Source organism: Spinacia oleracea, chromosome 4 (genome assembly GCF_020520425.1).
Source record: "Spinacia oleracea cultivar Varoflay chromosome 4, BTI_SOV_V1, whole genome shotgun sequence".
Classification (NCBI taxonomy): Eukaryota; Viridiplantae; Streptophyta; class Magnoliopsida; order Caryophyllales; family Amaranthaceae; genus Spinacia; species Spinacia oleracea.
The window spans coordinates 143,222,222-143,242,000 of NC_079490.1; the positions used below are offsets into that span (position 1 = coordinate 143,222,222).

At 36.0% G+C, this 19,779-nt stretch overlaps 1 protein-coding gene across 1 annotated transcript; it reads right to left on the reverse strand.

Moving 5' to 3' along the window:
- Window positions 1–2,306, reverse strand: LOC110801927 (uncharacterized). Its single transcript, XM_056842347.1, has 2 exons — window positions 2,302–2,306; window positions 1–2,182 (listed from the first exon to the last, which is right to left on the reverse strand). The coding sequence occupies exons 1-2, from the start codon at window positions 2,304–2,306 to the stop codon at window positions 1–3; spliced, it is 2,187 nt and encodes a 728-aa protein (XP_056698325.1).
- Window positions 2,307–19,779: the final 17,473 nt, after the last annotated feature.

Genomic DNA, 19,779 nt, shown 5'->3' on the forward strand with positions numbered 1-19,779 from the left:
CTAAATTTTTATCCTAGTGATCATCTTATCCACCAAATGAGCACACTGAGCCACAGAGATCTTCTTAGAACATATAGGGACCCCCAAATATTTGAATGGAAACATACTTCTAGAAAAACCAGAAACATCTACTACCCTCTGAATTTCAGATTCATGCATGCCATGACAGTAGATAGAAGACTTTTGTTGATTTGCCTTTAAGCCAAAAGTATCAGAAAGCAACTTGAAAGCTTGAAGCAACAAGTAAATAGACTGATAATCTCCCTTGCTACAGATAATCAGATCATCAGCAAAACATAAGTGAGTAAGACCAATCCCCTTACACCTTGGATGAAACTGGAACTGATGCATAGAGCTCACTCTATTCAGAATTCTAGACAAATATTCCATGCAAATGACAAATAACAGAGGAGAGATAGGGTCTCCTTGCCTCAAACCTCTCTTGGATTTAAAAAACCCATGCATAGAACCATTCAGCATCAAAGAAAACATGGGAGTAGTAACACATTGCATAACCATATCAACAAACTGCTTTGGGAAATCCAAAAGAACCAGCATCTCCTGTAAGAACTGCCAATCAACAGTATCATAGGCTTTTTGAAGATCAATCTTCATAAGGCAGCTAGGCTTAACCCCTTTCCTCCCATAATTCCTGACTAAATCTTGCACAACCATAATATTATGAACTATGTATCTCCCATGAACAAAACCTCCTTGATTTTCCATGATGAGATCAGGAAGAACTTGTCTTAATCTCCCACACAAAACTTTTGTTATGCACTTATAAATGGTGTTGCAGCAAGAAATTGGCCTGAACTCACTCACATCCTTTGGACATTTAGTCTTGGGGATAAGAGTAATCACAGTGTGGTTCACCTCCTTCAAGATTCTTCCTTGCTGTAACATATCAAGAATGGCTGCAATGACTTCATCCCCAACAATATGCCAAGCATCTTTGTAAAAATAAGAGCCAAAACCATCTGGACCAGGAGCTTTAATACCTGGAATAGAGAAAAGAGCCTTCTTAACTTCATCTGCTGTATAAGGAGCATTGAGTATAGCTTTATGATGATCCAAACAGACTGGCCCCTGCCGCACCACCTCCTTGTTAACTGGTGTTCTGTTATCAGAAGTACTACTTAGGAGCATTTTATAATAATCCAAAAAAGCTTTGGACACCCCATCAGCTGTATCTTTCCATTCTCCTTGCATATCATAAATGCTATACACTTGGTTCTGAACTTTTCTAGTCTTGATACTCTGATGAAAAAGAGAAGTATTCTCATCTCCATCTTTAAGCCAAGACAATTTTGCTTTTTGACTGAGGAAAGCCAAATAAGCCTTATGTTTCTCCTTATACTCCTGAATTGCAATCAACTCTGCATCTGCAAAACTTTGATCAGAAGGATTATTATACATTGCAGTTTGTGCACTCACCATAGTCTGATAAGCTCTCAAATCTGCTGCTTGAATATCTGTAAAACCTACTTTATTCAACTCTTTAAGAGCCAGTTTAACTCTTTTCAGTTTATTAATCAAAATGAACATTTTAGTGCCAATAAACTGAGTATTCCAAGCCTGCTGGAAAATGTCAGAAAACACATTTGAGGACTTCCACATAGTAAAATACTTAAATGGTTTCTTCCCTCCATCATCTCTGGGAAACACAGAAAGAAGACCAGGAGAGTGATCAAAAAGTCCTTCTGGCATAAAACATACCTCGGCAACAGGAAAGCAAGTTTGCCAAGCTTGATTAGCCATAAATCTATCAATTTTTGAAAAAACTCTGTTGTTACCTTGTTGCTTGTTGTTCCAGGTGAAAAGATTACCCACACACTTGATGTCCTCCATACCACAAGCATGCATACAGTTGCTCACATCCACAATATCTCTATGTCTGACAGTAGCTCCAATTCTCTCATCTAATGCCATAACACAGTTGAAATCCCCACACACAATCCAGGGTTCTTGAGTGTTAAGCAATAACAAATCCCTCCATAGATCTTGTCTCATACCAGCATCATTAAAAGCATAAACAAAGGTGCAATAAAAGGGTTTCCTACCACTTACAGGAGTAACATGGCAGTGAACAAACTGACTGGATGCAACAACAATGTTAACTGTGAAGCAACCAGCCTTCCAGGCTACAGCTATCCTACCACCAGAGTGATAGCTAGAGTTGCTAGTAAAGCACCAATTTACAAAAACTTTCTGATAAAGCTTCCCTAGATTAGAGAGCTTTACCTTATGTTCCAGGAGCCCCACCAAACCCACTGCATACTTCTGAATAAAGTGATTCACCTCATTCTGTTTCTGAATGGAGTTTAGGCCCCTGACATTCCAAGCTAAAACTCTATCCATTAGAGTTGGAAGAGTTCCCTCCTCCAGGCATCACTATCCTTTGTTCATCCCCTTTATACTGTTCTCCTACCAGTTCCTCCTTATCAAGTAAAGAGGCCTCCAATATCTGAAAAGTATTAGAAGTTCTAACTGGAGTTTCCAGACCAACTCTCACTCTAATTGGTCTCAAAGATCTTTGAAAACCTTCTTGATCCACAATAGGACTAACCACATGATCACCCTGCTCAGTTGATTGAACTGGGATTGAAACAGATGGTTCAGCTTTCCTAATCCAGATCTTTTTTTGACCTTGTCTGCATTCAGTCTGTAGGTGACCAAACATCTTGCATTTAGTGCAAATTGTTGGCCTCCATTCATAAAAAATGGCAACTCTCACCATAATGCCATTCTCATCTCTGAAAGAAATAAAATCAGGCAACTCTTGAGACAATGGTACATCCACCATGACTCTAGCAAACTGAAGTTTATCTCTACTGATTGTGGCCTGATCCCTCCTTAGTGGCTTGCCTAACTGTGCTACAATCTTAAACAAAGCCTTTTCCCCCCAATACTTGAAGTTTAGCTTCAATTGCACCCAAATTGGCACAGATTGAAGTTCTGGTGTATCCATATTCATATCAGAGTTCCAAGGTTTCAGAATAAGGGGCTTACTATCAAAGAAATAGTGTCCTCTCAACACCTTATCTCTCGAGTCCATAGTAAGAAATCTCACCAGAAAAACCCCCTTTCTCACCATGACAACCTTATCAACATTCAACTGTTTCCAAATCCTTCGAATGATTCCCTCCATGACATTGATAGGAGGATTAGCCCCCACAATGTAACACACCACAGCAGAACTCCAAAGTTCAATCTCCTCTTGAATATCATCAAAACCAATTTCAACAGGGTTACTCTCATCACTATGAATTTCACTAACATCAACATTATCAGAAACAATCTGTTCTGGATTCAATTTCATAGGTATTTCAACATTATTATCAAAAATAGGTGCATTATCAGTAGCAGCAACTTCATCAAATTGCTGCAATATAGGAATTGAAATCGTACCCACTTCCATATTAGATCGAGCAGTACCTTGTTTCATCTGATTTGCTGAGCCATGAATCACCTCCATAAACTCATTAAAAGAATGCCTCACTTCTGATCGAGTTTGAAGATGCAGCAAACCTAATTTTGGCGTGAAAATTTCATTTTCGAGCCCAAAATCCAGTGCCTCTACCCCCATAACCTCCTCAATACTGCGTGTTTTCAAAGCTTGTGAATCTGATGATGGACCTCGAGGTTTGCCTTTGCCATTTCCATGCTTGCTGCTTTGAGATTTCGAGCCAGATTTCCTTGCCATGGCTACGGTGCACGTTAAGCTAACATGCACCGAGAGAAAACTTGGGGAGAAAGTCTCTCAGCTTTTGCTATTATAAGAAAACTCTTTTAAAACAGTTAACACTAGCACTTGTGGATAATATATATAAGCTCTTTTCTTTATTTTTAGAACGTGATGATTTTCTTGAGAAGCCGTAGCCGATCGGTGGACTACGGTGTTTGTCGTTTTGGGGCGATTATTTTAAGGAACTGTTGCTCTTAAGGCGTACAGTTATTGCAATCGTTGGGCGAGTCTATTTGGCCCGAGGAACATACCTTGAGGCGTATTTAGTCGTTTCTTAAAATGTGCAAATTGCGTAAATTCAAAATGTTATTTTTACCTTATTGAAATTTAACGAAAGAATTACATCGAAAATAATTTTTTTTGCTTCTTTTCAGATTCCAGTTTTACGGGATTTAATTGGAAGTTGTGATTTAGACTCGAACTTTCATTAATCTTTCTGATTATAACCCGTGTATGAATACAAGGAGGTGGCCTAGACTCAAAATAATGACGTGGCGTAAGCCTATAATACTTGACCAAGCGACTCTCAGACTTAGGCTAATTGGACCATAACTTTCGTTGGTTGACACTTTAGATTTTAACCCTTGGGTGTTCATTTGTCATGCGCCATTTTGCTTAATGTTGGCAAGGTAATTAATTGGGGAGATCGAATTTTTATTTTTGCAAGACTAGAATCATTAGTGCGGCTTCTCTCTTAGTGTGTATTGCTTTACCCCAATGGTAGCCTTATGGTATGCCGATTTGGGTATTTTCATGGCTGGTCATGTTGCATTCATGGAAAATCTTTTAGTCCGTACTTAGTAGTATTTCAAGGAGCGAGTGGCTCGAGAGGACTATGATAGTCGTGACCCAATGTGATCATAAGCCTTGAGGCCATTAATAATTTTTTGCCAATGGTATTGATACCTTAGGCTCACTTTGGGGGTTGTGCGACTATGGGGGGATGATTTTCAGAATGTGACCGTTTCCATTTTGCAAATACTATAATATATTATTTTTATTGGTGAGAGAGAGTATTGAGGCCGTAGACTCTTAGCAAGGGATGAAAATTACATATGGGTGCTTATTGATTTAAATGTTAGGAAGGGAGACTCAATATGGTTTAACCTTTTAACTTGCAGAACGACACCAAGCATTAGGACCGATTCTATGGATAAGACAACTAAGACTTAGGATTTAGATTGTACTTCGGCATAGCCTAGTCTAGACTCGGATTTATTTATTTTTTACTTGAACATTTATTTTTTTTGAAGACTTCATTCGAACATTATTTTTTGAATACTTTGCCCATGTGACATTCAAGGTCGTTTAATTAGCATGCTCGGTTTTGGTGCCGAGCATTGTCGTCGTAGGAGGCCTAACAACGACACAAAGAGTTATTTATTTTTATTTTTTTGTCGCTTTTAGAATCGAGTGCCGTTTCATACGCCCTTGCAGCAATTTTTACGAAAAGTTTTTTTTTTGCTACGTGTTTTTTTTTGCGCGGGCACCGAGGCTGCTGTGCCTAACCAAAAGGCCAGGCAGCAACTTCAGCGCCCAGCAGTGGGCGTGAGAAATTTCGGCGCCCAGCCAGGGGCGTTGAAAATGCGTCCCTGGCTGGTTCTCGTTTTCTGTTTGCGTCTACTTTTTTGTTTATGCGACTTCGATTTTGCGTGCTTGCCTAATAACGTCCTTTACGCGTTACATCGTTTGTGGGATTCGTTACAGGCCATCCCGAGCGTCGCTTATTTTTGTGGCGATCATTCGGGCTTGCGGGACACGTATCTTGGTATAACTCTTTGGCCAATTGGTACATGAATGTTTGGGCAATTTTTAAGGTCGTTGGTTTTCTAGGATAGTTTATCACACACAATCACATATTTCGCTACACATAACTAACATTCATCATGAGGCGATAATAACATGTCATGTAGTTTATGATAGGCTTCTATGGGTAGTTATTTGCGCCTGGCTTGGTACCGCTTCTATTGTAGATCCAACACATGCCCTGGTCGAGGTAGCGTCTTCAACAGACGAATTTCGCTCAAGAGGCCAACCCGCAAGTGCAAGCCAAGGGGGCATGCAGGCGAGAGGGACCTAATGAGCGAGCGATTGGGTCCAGGATAGGTGTACTACCTGCACAAGTACCGAGTGGGCAACATGCGCGGCGTATGCACCCCCCTATTGGCGAAAAAATGTATCCTTAGTCCCAACTCCCGAGGGAGCCGAGATTCGTTATGCTGTTCTGCTCCTTCGGCTATTTTGATTACCTACAAGCACGAGTACTTCCTTCACTATCCCCAGTGGAGTCGCCACTGTGAGGGGGTCGAAAAAGCACGAGGCTAATGCGTGACCTCGTCCCTCGTGGGTGTGACGATTCTTTTATTCAATCAAGTGTAATTGGATTTCCTGTGAGTATACACCCAATTGACTAGTAATATAGGAGTCGCCATTCAGTTTTTAACGACAATGAGAAAAACTGACAAAACCCGGTTATCGTGACATAAAGGCAGTGCAATTATGTTTGACCACGACGGCCGTAGGTTCCCTTGTGATCCCTGGTGTGGGGATCTCTCAACATACACCCGCAAGGTAAAGATTGAGGGTTCGGGGGACTGTAACTACCGAGAGGAGTACTTCGCTCGTCGATAACTCCAGAGGCAGGATATCCTTACTAGCTCAGCATAAATAATTGAAGGGACATGCGTTAACTATTAAACTAATCTGAGTTGATTTTAGCAATATGCAACATATAATACTAGATCGATCATGATTATCTGATTTAAGTAGTATTAAGGGACCTAGCATGATAATCCAATTTCCCGAAAATATTATATTTGTTAGGCGTGATAGAACAATCAGATTTAGTTAGTTTAACAGTTCATAAAAAGGGCGAGGAAAGCAGTTAAATCATCGAAAAGGGACACATTACGACGCACCCTTGAGAGGTGCGTCACGGTTCTCAGAAAACTAACCACTTTGACTTTGCTATTTCTCCTTTTTATGTAACGAATCTCAATTATGGGACATGATACGTTCTGTTCGATTTATGGATCGATTGCGACAGAACGCGTGAACAGTTTCGCAGCGTGAGGCTTAGGCTAAGGGTTGGAGTCAATACTCAGAATATGGATTGTGTGTGTGTGTTTGTTTTCACGTCGAATTTGGGGCTGTATTTATAGGGAAGAGTTCGTGGAAAGATAGTATTGCAGAGTTCTAATCCACAAAGAATTAGGAAAAAACACGTACCCAGGTATTTTCAGCGCCCAGGCCTGGGCGCCGAAGATTTCGGCGCCCAGAGCCAGGCGTTGAAAATAGGGTCTGGGCTGTTTTCTTAGTCAGATTCGGATTCATGAAATCCGTAGTGTTTGAAACTTAATCGAGTCTTTTAGTGCGTATCAATTTCATGACGGAATTCGTCTGGGCCCGTTACGAACTCTAGGCTCGTTAGGATTTTAATTAATACGTAACTCTTATTTCCGAATCATATTAGGAATAGGATTCTCGCAGTTTTCTATCTCATTTAGGATTTATGTTGGAGTGCAACACCTAATTCTGATAGGTTTCTATCTTTTATGACTTGCCACTTTTAGAAGCTACCCTTTACGGCAGTTACTATTTTTAGCAGGTTTCCATAAATAGCAGGTTTCGGGTGAAATGAAAAGGGGAATTGAGATTCGTTTATTTTATAGGAGATGCGTTGTCAAGTGGAGATTTATGTTTTCATCATCGAACCTTTCCCTTTCGGGAATGGGGACAAAAGTAGGTGTCTACATTGGGTATGATTGATGACTTGCTGTAACACTGCTTCTCTCATTTGCTTGCAGGAACCGGCAGATGCATTTCTATAACAAAATATTTTCCATGGAAGATGTTATTGTCACTCCGACAACTGGGTATGTTTTTTGCTATTGCCTCCCCTCTGTCGTTAATGTTTTGGACCTTGGCCACAGATTTGCAAAGCGTTTCAGGTATAATTCGCAAGTTCAAGTGGTTTGGTTTGGTTAGCTTTCAAATGTGTGTGATATATATGGTTTGGTTAGCTTTCAAATGTGTGTGATATATAAATCTCTTTTATATATCACTTTTCGTGTCCCCAATTAAAAATGCTAATTTTGTTCATTAAAGACAGTCGTAAGATTTACAAGTACAAAGCAACAAAAATATGCAGTGTTCTGATTTTGAGTTCCGATTTATGTTAACTCAAGAAAATTAAAAAAATTCCAAGATTATCAGAAAAGAAAGAAGCATGCATTAATTACCCTTTTATAACTTCAAGAAAACTAAACTAACTAATTACGTGATATATCACATGACTACTCTGAGATTATAGTATAGTACAGTAGTTAGTAGTTAATCCAATGGTCAGACCACGAACATGCATATAGTCAAACAAAGTAGCACATGATTCCACTTCCTTCAGATCCCTAAACTGTACTAAAAGCTTGATTATTTACACTATATAACTATATGATTTGAGAGTTTATGTATCTTTGTTCAACAAACTATATAATAAAAATGCGAAACGCAAAACAAGAAAGATATTGTAGCATCTTCAAAGCCCCATGAGGATCCCACTATCAAACAATTGAAGTATGATCCCACTATCCCATTAGATTTTTTTTTTGTTTTCTTTATGACATGAGAAGTTCTAATTCTTTTGTGATTATTTTCTGAATTTATATCAGGCTTTCTTGACTGATGTGGGACTTTTGTTCCTTTCCCTTTTACTGAGCATATTTTAGTGTAGTATATTCCCATAGACTATGAGATGTCTTCACTTGCTGTCTACTGTATTAAGGGGGGATGATTCCACAGAGTGACAATTTCATTTGTTGGATGTTGCTTCCAAGAAATGTATCTGATAATAGTACTTCTCCCTTATTCTTTCGTTGCATCTTTTCATTACGTCTATTTGAATGTTTTCTGCGTCATCTATCCAGAATGGTTCCCGTAAATTTACACCATTTCCATAGAAATGATAGAAATTTTCCTAATTTGTTTTTCTGCAACAAATTGTTAAACAAAGAATAATTTATCTGAACAGGCATTCAAAGAAGCCGATGTAGATCTAGACGGAAAGATTTGTAGATCTGAATAGCATCAATTTGTATCCAAAAATCCCCAATTGTTGAAAATAATGACTCTCCAATATCTCAGGCATGTGTGATAATCTACTCATACTAAAAAATGTATAGTATTAAAAAAAATTGCAATCAGTATAGCATGTCAAATATGAAACGCATAGCAGGCAAAAAAAATTGAACTAGGTGGTTTGATTGATGCTACAAGTTATACTTTTGATTTTGAGATTATGTTCTTTTATTTTTATCATGTTTTCTTTAATTATAGTTGTAATCTTTCATCCATATTCTATAGTCTTGAGATGGTGTATTTGAGATTTCATTTTCTGAACTACATACTATATTCCTGTGGCTGCCAAAGTAGATATCAGATTTTTTTCACATTTAGTTGCATAAGACCATACATGTTAGCCTCACTCTAATTCTTTCCATCTCTCTGTTTAATAGTCGATCTATTACTGCTTTTAAGTTATTGTGAGACCGTCTCGGAAATGTGATAATTTGGTGGGTTGAGTAATAAATCATAGAGATCCTTTCTAATAGCCGGTTTATTTGTTTTTGGTAAAATAGTGATTTTATTACCAAAAGGTAGGAGATACAAAAAGATCCAAACAAGGAAACAACAAAACAACTAAGGGAAGGGAGCACATCCCGCCCTCTACAGACAAACACAAAGTAGCTACAAGAAGAACAAACAACACAACATGAAGAACAACTAGCTGCTGAACACTGCAAACACAACAACCTGACTGGATGCACTGACTGACTGGAAAAGCACAGCTGCTGCCTGCTGCCAACTGAAACCCACCAGAACTGCATCAGAAAGACCCTGCAGAACCTGCTAATTGGAGGACATGCGAAAAGAAAACTATGCACGAAAAGTCTTATATGCCTTAGATTCTTGGTAAACTATTTGCCTAAGCAAATTTATGCCAAAAGAGATGAGATCATTGAGGACATGCGAAAAGAAAATGCATGGTTTGAGGATGTCATGTTGCAGCAGCAGAAAGAGGAGCAAATTCCTTTCTGCCGCAGAAAAGCAGAAAAGACAGTGAATTGAAGCGAATATGGTAAACTCCAATCTTGATGCAAGTTCAGTTTCTTATACGCTGAACTTCTAAAAAAAGTTCATTTAACCTGTCCTTCGTTTGATAATTTTGCTCCTTCTAATGTAATCAGTGCTTTGATATGTCAAATCAGTTTGTGTAGATGACTCATTTTGTACTGAAGTTCTCTGTAAATTAGGCTTCCAAGCCACTTATGTTGTAATTTTATTAATTGAGATTCAGTAAATGTAGTAGTGTAGAAATAAATTTATCTTTTCTTTCTGTTTTCTTCTATTTTTCTTGAGTTTTGGAGACATACTTGATCAAAAGTGTAGATGAATCAAGGAGAAGAATTAACAAATTCGGAAAAAGGATAGATCTCATACACATAATGGCTACTTGAGATAGCAGAATTCTTTGCTTTTTAGCTTTTAATACTCTCGCACGCATCGCGTTCATATAAGACTAGTACTAATATTAAGATAAGGATATGGAGTGTAAGACCGTTTACAATAATATATATTATAGATATACAACGTGTCACCGTGAATGAATGTATTTGGTATATGTGTAAGTAACTTATTAAATGAAGGTTGTAAAACAAGTATAAGATGTATAACAAATAAGTATTTAATGTGAGTCTCTTATAAAAAGTAGAATATACTTTTAATTTTACAAATAATATCTCGGTACGGAGTATTTATTTTGTTTGAGGTAATTTGTAAAAATTATTATGCACCTCAGTTATGTCGTTACTTTTTATATCTCTATTGGTACAATATTTATTTTGTTTGAACCAATTTGTTCAAATTATTATGCACCAGTATTGTCGTTATTGTTTACTTATAACTGACATAAGATATTAATATTAGTATAATAGTAGTAGGCTTTTACTAAATTCGATTCAATATCACAATATTCGCAACCATATGACAATGATTTGTCTAAAATATTAATAAAAATATTTTATCTTTTAGCATGTATTAAAATAATTAACTTTTTTTTACTAATGACTAACTGTTTGTACTATCAGTTTTAATTATAATTTGTGTCATTTCGGATATGTATAATGAATGTTTACTCTTTGCTTCAGTATACAAAGTAGTCTTTAACAAGGTTGTATAAAATATGATTATTCAAAAGTAATTTTTTAATTGCTTAGCATCTTTTCTTTCTCAGAATTATAATTTTCTCCTTATCCTTTCATTTAATAGTTCCTTAATCTTTTAAATGAGAATCTAATTCAATATAACAATATTCACAATGATACGATGATGTCTAAAATCTTAAAATATTAGCTAATAGACAAAGTGAATTATTTACCGAATAGTGATGCTAGATTGTCAGTGGGGCTGAATTTTTGGGAGATCCCCGCTCATCCGCCTGAAGTGGGCGGAGATGGAGAAAATTTTGGTGGGTGATAAGGTTACAAAATGTATTCTTCACGGGTGACAGGGCAAAGATGAATATTAGATTGGATCTGCTTGCCTCGCTTATCGTTCTTCTAATTGATTATGAACTTACCAACATTTTTTTTACGGCTAAACTACATATTATTATGTTTTTTTATTTACACAATTACTCTAATCAAACATCCGAAATGTCAATGACTCTATACTAAAATTCAAAACTCTCTTACCAAAAGAAAATGTTGAGCCAAGGGATAAGTTAGTTTGAAGCGGGTTTGGATCATGAGTGGGGTGATGAAGCGGGGTTGAATTTATTTTTTACCCAATGAGAAGGGGATTGGGAGGAGTGAGGGTATTGTTCTAATTGTGGGTGACGGGGATGAAGATGAGCATTTTAGGCGGTACGAGTTTGGAGGCCACACCCCGCCTTAAAGTCATCTATAACTGAATAAAGTAAATGGTTAAAATAAGTGTTAAGTGGTCGGTAATGAGGTATAAGGGGAAAATATTAAGCGAGTATGACTATTGAAGTTAAGGGTGGATGAGAATAATTTTATGCTTGCCACAAATGATGAATGTGGGTGAAAGTAATTTTTTTTTTGTACCCTTATTTGCTTTAAAATAATAATAAATAATATTAATAATAAGACATCAAATGAATCAATAACAAATTTATCCATCATTAATTTTAATTAAGAGAATATACATCAACTTTATTTTGATGATAATTTTTTACCATTATAGTTTAGATTTCATATAAATTTATATTTATATTATAAGTCGTGCATCGCATGAGTACTATACTAGTTAGAATAAAAGACGAGGGAAGAATCACCAAATACAAAAATAAAAAGGAAACAAATTATAATAATAATTATTATTATAAATAATAATAATAATTATTAATAATTATTATATTAATAATAATAATTATAATAATAATTATTATTTTTATTATAATAAAAATAATAATAAAAGAATAAAAATAGAAATAGAAAATTAATAACGAAAACTAAAATAATCAAACTATAAAATTATCGAAACAAAGAAAAAATAAATAAATAAAGAAACTAAGACCCAAGAACTAATAAAAATTGCTAATTATACTAAACTAAGTTATAAATACTCAGAATAAGAAATTAAGGAAAATAAAGACTAAAAATGCTAAAAATAGAATATAACCGACTCAAATAATGCCTAAATTTACTACCCTATGAGTGACATAAATGTCACTCATCATCTAGCAGCCCCTTAAGGACCCAAATATTAACCATGGATGTCTCATCGAATACTAAAATATCATCTGTAATGAGATGGGACATAGGGACCTCTCATCTGTCTATAGTAAATGGAGTCCAAACACCTTTACTAGTAGCATCATGAGTATGACAAGATATTAATAAAAATAATAAAAATAAATGTAAAGTGAAAGAGGATCCCCTTGCCTAATACCTCTAGAAGGAGAAAAATTATCAGTTGGAATTCCATTCACAGGCATAGTAGAAGAGACACTCGATATGCAACTCAAAATCATATTGACAATGGATTTATCTAGACTATAATAAAGAAGATAATTTTTAATGAAACTCCACTCCAATTTATCGTACGCCTTTTCAAGATCCAATTTTAACAAAAACCAACCCCCTTTTCCTTTTCTATAATTCATAGAATGAAGAATTTCGTTGGCAACTATCACATTTGTCTCAGTACCCCTCCCCGGGAGAAAACTATTTTGGTCTGGGGAGATCCTACATGGAAGAGAAACACGAAGCCTATTTGCTAGGAATTTTGCAATTATTTTGTAGGTAGTCTTACCTAAGCTAATTGGCCTAAATTGAGATATAGAAGAAGGGTTCGAAATTTTAGGAATAATAACAACCTTGCTTTTTGGGACATACAACTATGAAAAGGAATTTCGAATAAAAGCACATAGATCAATTTTAATAACGTCCCAATAATTTTTATAGAAAAAAAGGTGGTAGCCGTTTGAGCCAGGAGCTTTAAACGAGCCCAAACTTGCCACCACTTTCCAAATTTCTTCCTCACAAGGTATTCTAACAATCGAGATGCGGCCGCCGATATTAGACTATAATAAGGCGGTGTTATCCCACAAATCATACAGACTAGTAGAAGAGGGGGACAAAAAGATTAACAAAGTAAGAATGAATATGCTCCCTAAGCAACATAGGTTCGAAAATTTCAACACCCACTTATGTATTTAGGGAAATAATTATAATCCTTTTCCTCCTAACTAGGACATTTTTATAAAAACATAAGGTTTTCCTATCCCCGTTAACTATCCAGTTATCCCTGGATTTCATAATCCAAAAGAGCTCCTCCTGGTGAAGGTGACAACAACTCATTCTATAACTCAAATTCTAAATCAAACAAAGAAATTGAAACCCATTTGTGCCTTGCGATTTTTTGATGCCCTCTATTTTAACCAGCATCCTTGCTTTTTTCTTAAAAAGATATCCAAAAACATTTTTATTCCACGAATCAAGCCCAAGAGACATATCATTCAGTTTTTTTCAAAAAAAAATCATTTATGAGAATTTAACCAATAATTAGATATGAGAGGATCAAAAGATGGCACAAGACGCATATTGGTTCAAACCAGAAATATAATGTTCTGGCTTTTGGGAAGAGTTTTGATTACACAACAACAAAATTGGGTAATGGTATGAGGTTAAATGCTCTCAAATTGTTAAACACTTAGATTTATTTTTAATCGAAGCTTTAATTTTTCGTTCATCGTTTCGTTCTTCATTTAGGTATTGATTCCAACCTTTCTTTATTATTTGCTTTTGATCATGTTTTCAATAATATTAATTGCTTTGTTTATTATTAATATGAGTGAGTAGTTTAATTTCTAGGGTTTAGTGGATCCATGAATGCATGATTGAGATTAAAGGTGGACCTGATTATTGATTAATTGGTTGTGATTTCTATAGCTTATTTTTATTTCTCGTCAATCCTGTTAGGCCGGACTATTTTGATTGAGTTTGATTAACCTTACATTATGCGTCGAGAGGTATAAATCTGATGTTTTTGGTATGTGGCTATTAGATAGGATTTGTTTCTAGTAAATAACGAGAGCCTGCTAGTTATATTTTCCTAAGGAACTCATAAGATTCGGGAGATGCATGTTTTCCTAGTTACGATTGTTGATTGATTGTTGTTGTCCGTTGTCCAATCCCGGTCTGCATTTGTGGTGAACCGTTGCCCTAGATTCCCTTAATATTGACATTTTCCAATTTGATTATTGCCTTAGTTTAGTTTACAAACCAAACCTAATCCTTTGTTACCAATTGTAACACCCTAATAATTCCTTGCTTTTTATAAAACTATTTTCCAACTTAAAATAAAGGAATTACTAAAGTATTACCGCCACCGTGATAACGGCTAAGGCTAGCACCAGAATTACGCAGCGGAATTTAATGATAACCAACTTTTAAACCAACATAAATAATAATTATTGAGGCCTCCTACAAGTTGGAACCATAACGGCCCAAAACCAAAGTATTAAAAATCCAACAAACTCAAAACATGATTAAAGTATAATTTAAACCACAAAGGCAGTACGAAATTAGAATATTAAAATAGTTTCCAAAGCACAAAAGAATGCAACTCTCAACCATCCCAAGCTACATGATTTCGATCGTACTTTATTCTACCAACCTGCTAAATTAATCTACTCCCCAACAATGCAAGTGCAATGATGGATCATCATAGGGTCATTAAGGCGAAGGCCATGAACAAGATACATAAAGCACGTAGTTAGCAAAAGCTGAGTACTTACAAGGCTAGAGTGAAATAAAACTGTAAACATGCATCACTCACTAAAATACTAGTCCACACGCAAAAGCCATTTAATAAATAACACACGAATCATGAATACAAAACTCGACTCTTGACTCACAATTTAATTAGAATAATCTTCGAACGGGCCAAAATAAGTTTCCATGAAAGGAAGGGTGTTGGGAGCCCACCAAACACCATAATCAATAATATAATGAATATCGGACCATACCGAGTGTCGGGCCATACCGACGGAATTCCAGCGCATAAATTAAATGAAACAACGTCTTGTATCATTAGTAGGAGATCGAGTTTTCCGGCAAGTCTCCCCCCATTGTTCATACTCGAGGTATATACGTTCCAAGAGTTTTGAAGTTTGTTCTGGTTGCACTTTACGTTTATTAATATTTTATTAATAGTGAACTCGAGACTTAAACCAACATACATATATACAAATAATAAACGACAACCAAAACAATCTCATTTTAATCCTTTAGGACTTGTGATCAACAAATCAAGACGTAGTGAAATTACTACCAAGTTCCTTCTCACAAAAGGTGAGATTCCACATCATGCCTGTTAACATGAGGGTTGTGCCCTAGCACGACAAATCCTAATTCATTTCATATAAAACATTCCCAACTGAACCTTACATGTGCGGTGGCTTACGTGAGCAAAGCCTTCACATGTGGTAAAATAAATAGTACAACGAGGTACGAATAATTGGCTCAAAAGTATGCTAGACACCCCGTACAATAGCATAACAATAAATAATCCATCCCTTGCATGTGAAACAAACCATACATGCATAAATATTGAACAACATGATTGATAATGAAATCCATACTCACAATAGTCCCAACATGCTTGTTCAATCAACAAATCAATAAATTCCAATAATAATCATAATTCACATGATTGTCCACCAAATCAAATATAAATCCACCAAGTTCATGTAATATAATTCACATCAATAACCAATCACGTAATGTCCCTTGACAAATAATGTGGTCGCCCTAGACTTGTACGTACCTTGAATATCTAAGCGTAGGGGCCACTTTGCAAATACGATCACTCACTTAGAAATCAGCTCCTATCATCAAAATAATGAAACCTTAATTATTTCCATGTTCATTAAATTTCCAGCAACTTTATGAAATATAAAACCTTGACAATAATTAGAATTTAATCGTTCTTTAATAAATTAATCGTCTCAATTTGCAAAACTACACCCTAGTATGAAAACATCCCGTACAATAGCATAACAATAAATAATCCATCCCTTGCATGTGAAACAAACCATACATGCATAAATATTGAACAACATGAGACATCCCGTACAATAGCATAACAATAAATAATCCATCCCTTGCATGTGAAACAAACCATACATGCATAAATATTGAACAACATGATTGACAATGAAATCCATACTCACAATAGTCCCAACATGCTTGTTCAATCAACAAATCAATAAATTCCAATAATAATAATAATTCACATGATTGTCCACCAAATCAAATATAAATCCACCAAGTTCACGTAATATAATTCACATCAATAACCAATCACGTAATGTCCTTGACAAATAATGTGGTCGCCCTAGACTTGTACGTACCTTGAATATCTAAGCGTAGGGGCCACTTTGCAAATACGATCACTCACTTAGAAATCACCTCCTATCATCAAAATAATGAAACCTTAATTATTTCCATGTTCATTAAATTTCCAGCAACTTTATGAAATATAAAACCTTGACAATAATTAGAATTTAATCGTTCTTTAAAAAAGTAACCGTCTCAATTTGCAAAACTACACCCTAGTATGAAAACATACTTTTTCCACCCTTAAAATCAATAAAACTTGACACTTTAAACCTTTTTATAAATCTGAAAATATAATTGATTATCATAATTAAATCAATCACCTAATTATGCTAATCAATTGACCCTTTAGGTCTAGGTTAAAACCCTAACTTTAATTCTCCAATAAAATCAATTTAACACCATAAAAATCAAGTCTTTATTAAATAAATGAATCTGAAAATTCATACTTTAATAATTAAAATACGCCTCAAGAATCAAAACATGTAAATCATCACAATACGGAGTTCATAACTGATTCCCAACATTTTAATTATTCAAAACAATAATAATAATATAATTTAAAATACGAAATTGAAATAGAATAGGTAAGGAAGAAGAGAATTATACCAATCCGGCCTATAGCACGGAACAATCACGAATTGAATGTGATTGGGCGAAAATTTGAACGAACGAACAAAAAAACACACACACACACACACACACGTGCATGTGTGCGCGCGCGCGGACGAAGAGCAGGGGCAGCATCAGTGCGCGCTGGGCGAGGCACGAGAGCGGGACAAGGGGTGTGCTGGGCGAGCAAGAGAGAGGGGTGTGCGCGTGTGGCTGGGCGAGAGGGGGAGCAGCAGCGTACCAAAACAACAACAACAGCGCGCAACATCACTCGCGTGTTGCGCTGCGCGAGGGCGAGAGGAGCGACGAAGTGTGGGCGGGGGTGCGGTGCACGAAGGCACGACACGAGCAAGGCACGACGAGCAGCGTGCTCGGTCGTGTGTGGGTGAGGGGAGCCGGGCACAAGGAGAGAGAAAAGAGAGAGAAGTGTTGGGAAAGAAAGGGAGGAAGGGTTTAATGAAAAATAAGGGGATCAGTTAATGAGGAGATTCCTATTTATAGGCTGCCAAATCCCTAGTGGGCTAGGCTTAGGAATTTGATATTGGGCTTAGCAATTAAATGATTGGGCTAGCTTTAGAGTTTAGAATTAAATTCTTTTGATTGGGCTCGTTTAATAAAACGAGTTGGACTTTTATTTAAAAACCCAAACCTTTAAAATTACTTGCGACTCCATTAAATTTCCCGACTCGAAAATTAAATTCGTTTCATAATTAATTAAAATAATAAATATTCTAATTAATTAAAATACATTTAAATAATATTTAAATGCAAAATAAATTCTAAAAATCATAAAATGCTTTATAAATATAATAAAATATATTTATAATTATTATAAAAATACGAGGTATTACACCAATAGGTTAGACTTGTCGATTAATAGTAGAAAGAACATTGTTTCCCTGTGGATACGATCCTTGCTTCCCTTGCTAATTTTAGTTGGTGAACGTTAGGTTTATCTTTGATAGGAGTGCGATTTAGCTTGTCAAATTTTGGCGTCGTTCTAAATCGCACTCTTATCAAAGATAAACCTAGCGTTCACCAACTAAAATATAGCAAGGGAAGTAGGGATCGTATCCACAGGGAAACATGCGTTCTTTCTATTACTAAAACTAAAGTTTAGAGTATTGCGAACAAGAATTTGGTTGGTTTTGATACTAAAACTACGAAAATAATAAAATAGGGATAATTCAGAAATAAAAAGGTGTAGGGCATAGGTTCACCAATGAATAACAATCCAGGATGATAAACAATCAATAAAGCTGTTAATTAGACTAGCATGCTCTCTCTAATCGATAATAATCATAGACTTAGAATTAACGGGCTCTCTCTATGTATCAATTCCAATTCTACCTATTGAAACAAGCCTAAACATCAAATTGCATCTCTCAATCTTAACTTGATATTGCTAGACTAATACAATTAAACCTGTGCAAATCTAATTTCATAGTAAATGAAACCAATCAATAGGAATTAACCACAATACCAACCATCAACAACATTCAATCATCCCTTCATATTAATTCATGGATTCCCAAAACCCTAGAAATTAGACTACTCACTCATATTAATAATAAACAAAGAAAATAATACTATTGAAAACATAATTAGAACAAAATAATAAAGCAAAGTAAGAAATAATACCTAAGGAATTGAACAATGAATAATGAAAGCTTGAATTTTTGATTGAAATTAAAACTAAGTGTTTGCAACAAATTGAGAGAATAAACTAAGTTATGAGAATAAAACTAAGTGTTTAAAACTAGAAAATAAGATGTCCAACTAAAATAACTAAGGGCTATATTTATAGTCTTGCCCATAAAGCCCAAAAAACGGAAATAAGTTAAGCGAAATAACGCGCCTGGGTTGTCGTCGCCCGGTCGGGCAGACATCCGCCCGTCGGGCGAGCAGCTCGTAACCCGCCCGCCGGGAGCAAGTCTGACCGCCAGGCGAATTTACGAAATTTCAATTTCATCGACACGCGCCCGCCGGGCAGCCATTCGCCCGCCGGGCGCGCGTACAAACTGCTCGATTCTCTATCTTTAAAACGCTATATCTCCTTCGTTATTCGTCGGAATTAGGCGAGTGACCACTTGTTGGAAATATCTTGAAGTCTAGAATCCAATACAATTGCAATCACTTTATTTGGAGTTGTAGAACTGAAGTTATGATCAAAAGAGTAGACGAGTGTCGGTTTTCTACTTCTTCCACCATTCGCTTTGCTTGAAAACTCTTCCAACTCAATATTTGTGCTCTAGAAAGTACATAATCTCTTGTATTGATCCAAATGAGTAGGAAATGCACACAAATATGCTAATTCCTAAAATGATGAACCTGAAACTACAAACACACTAAAAGGAGAACATTAGTACTAAAAATCGCTCCGAAGAGCTCATTTGAGATCAAAAAGTACTAAGGGACGGGGGTAAAAACACTATAAAATATGAACATATCAAACTCCCCCAAGCTAGATCTTTTCTTTGAAGGAAATAATTCTCT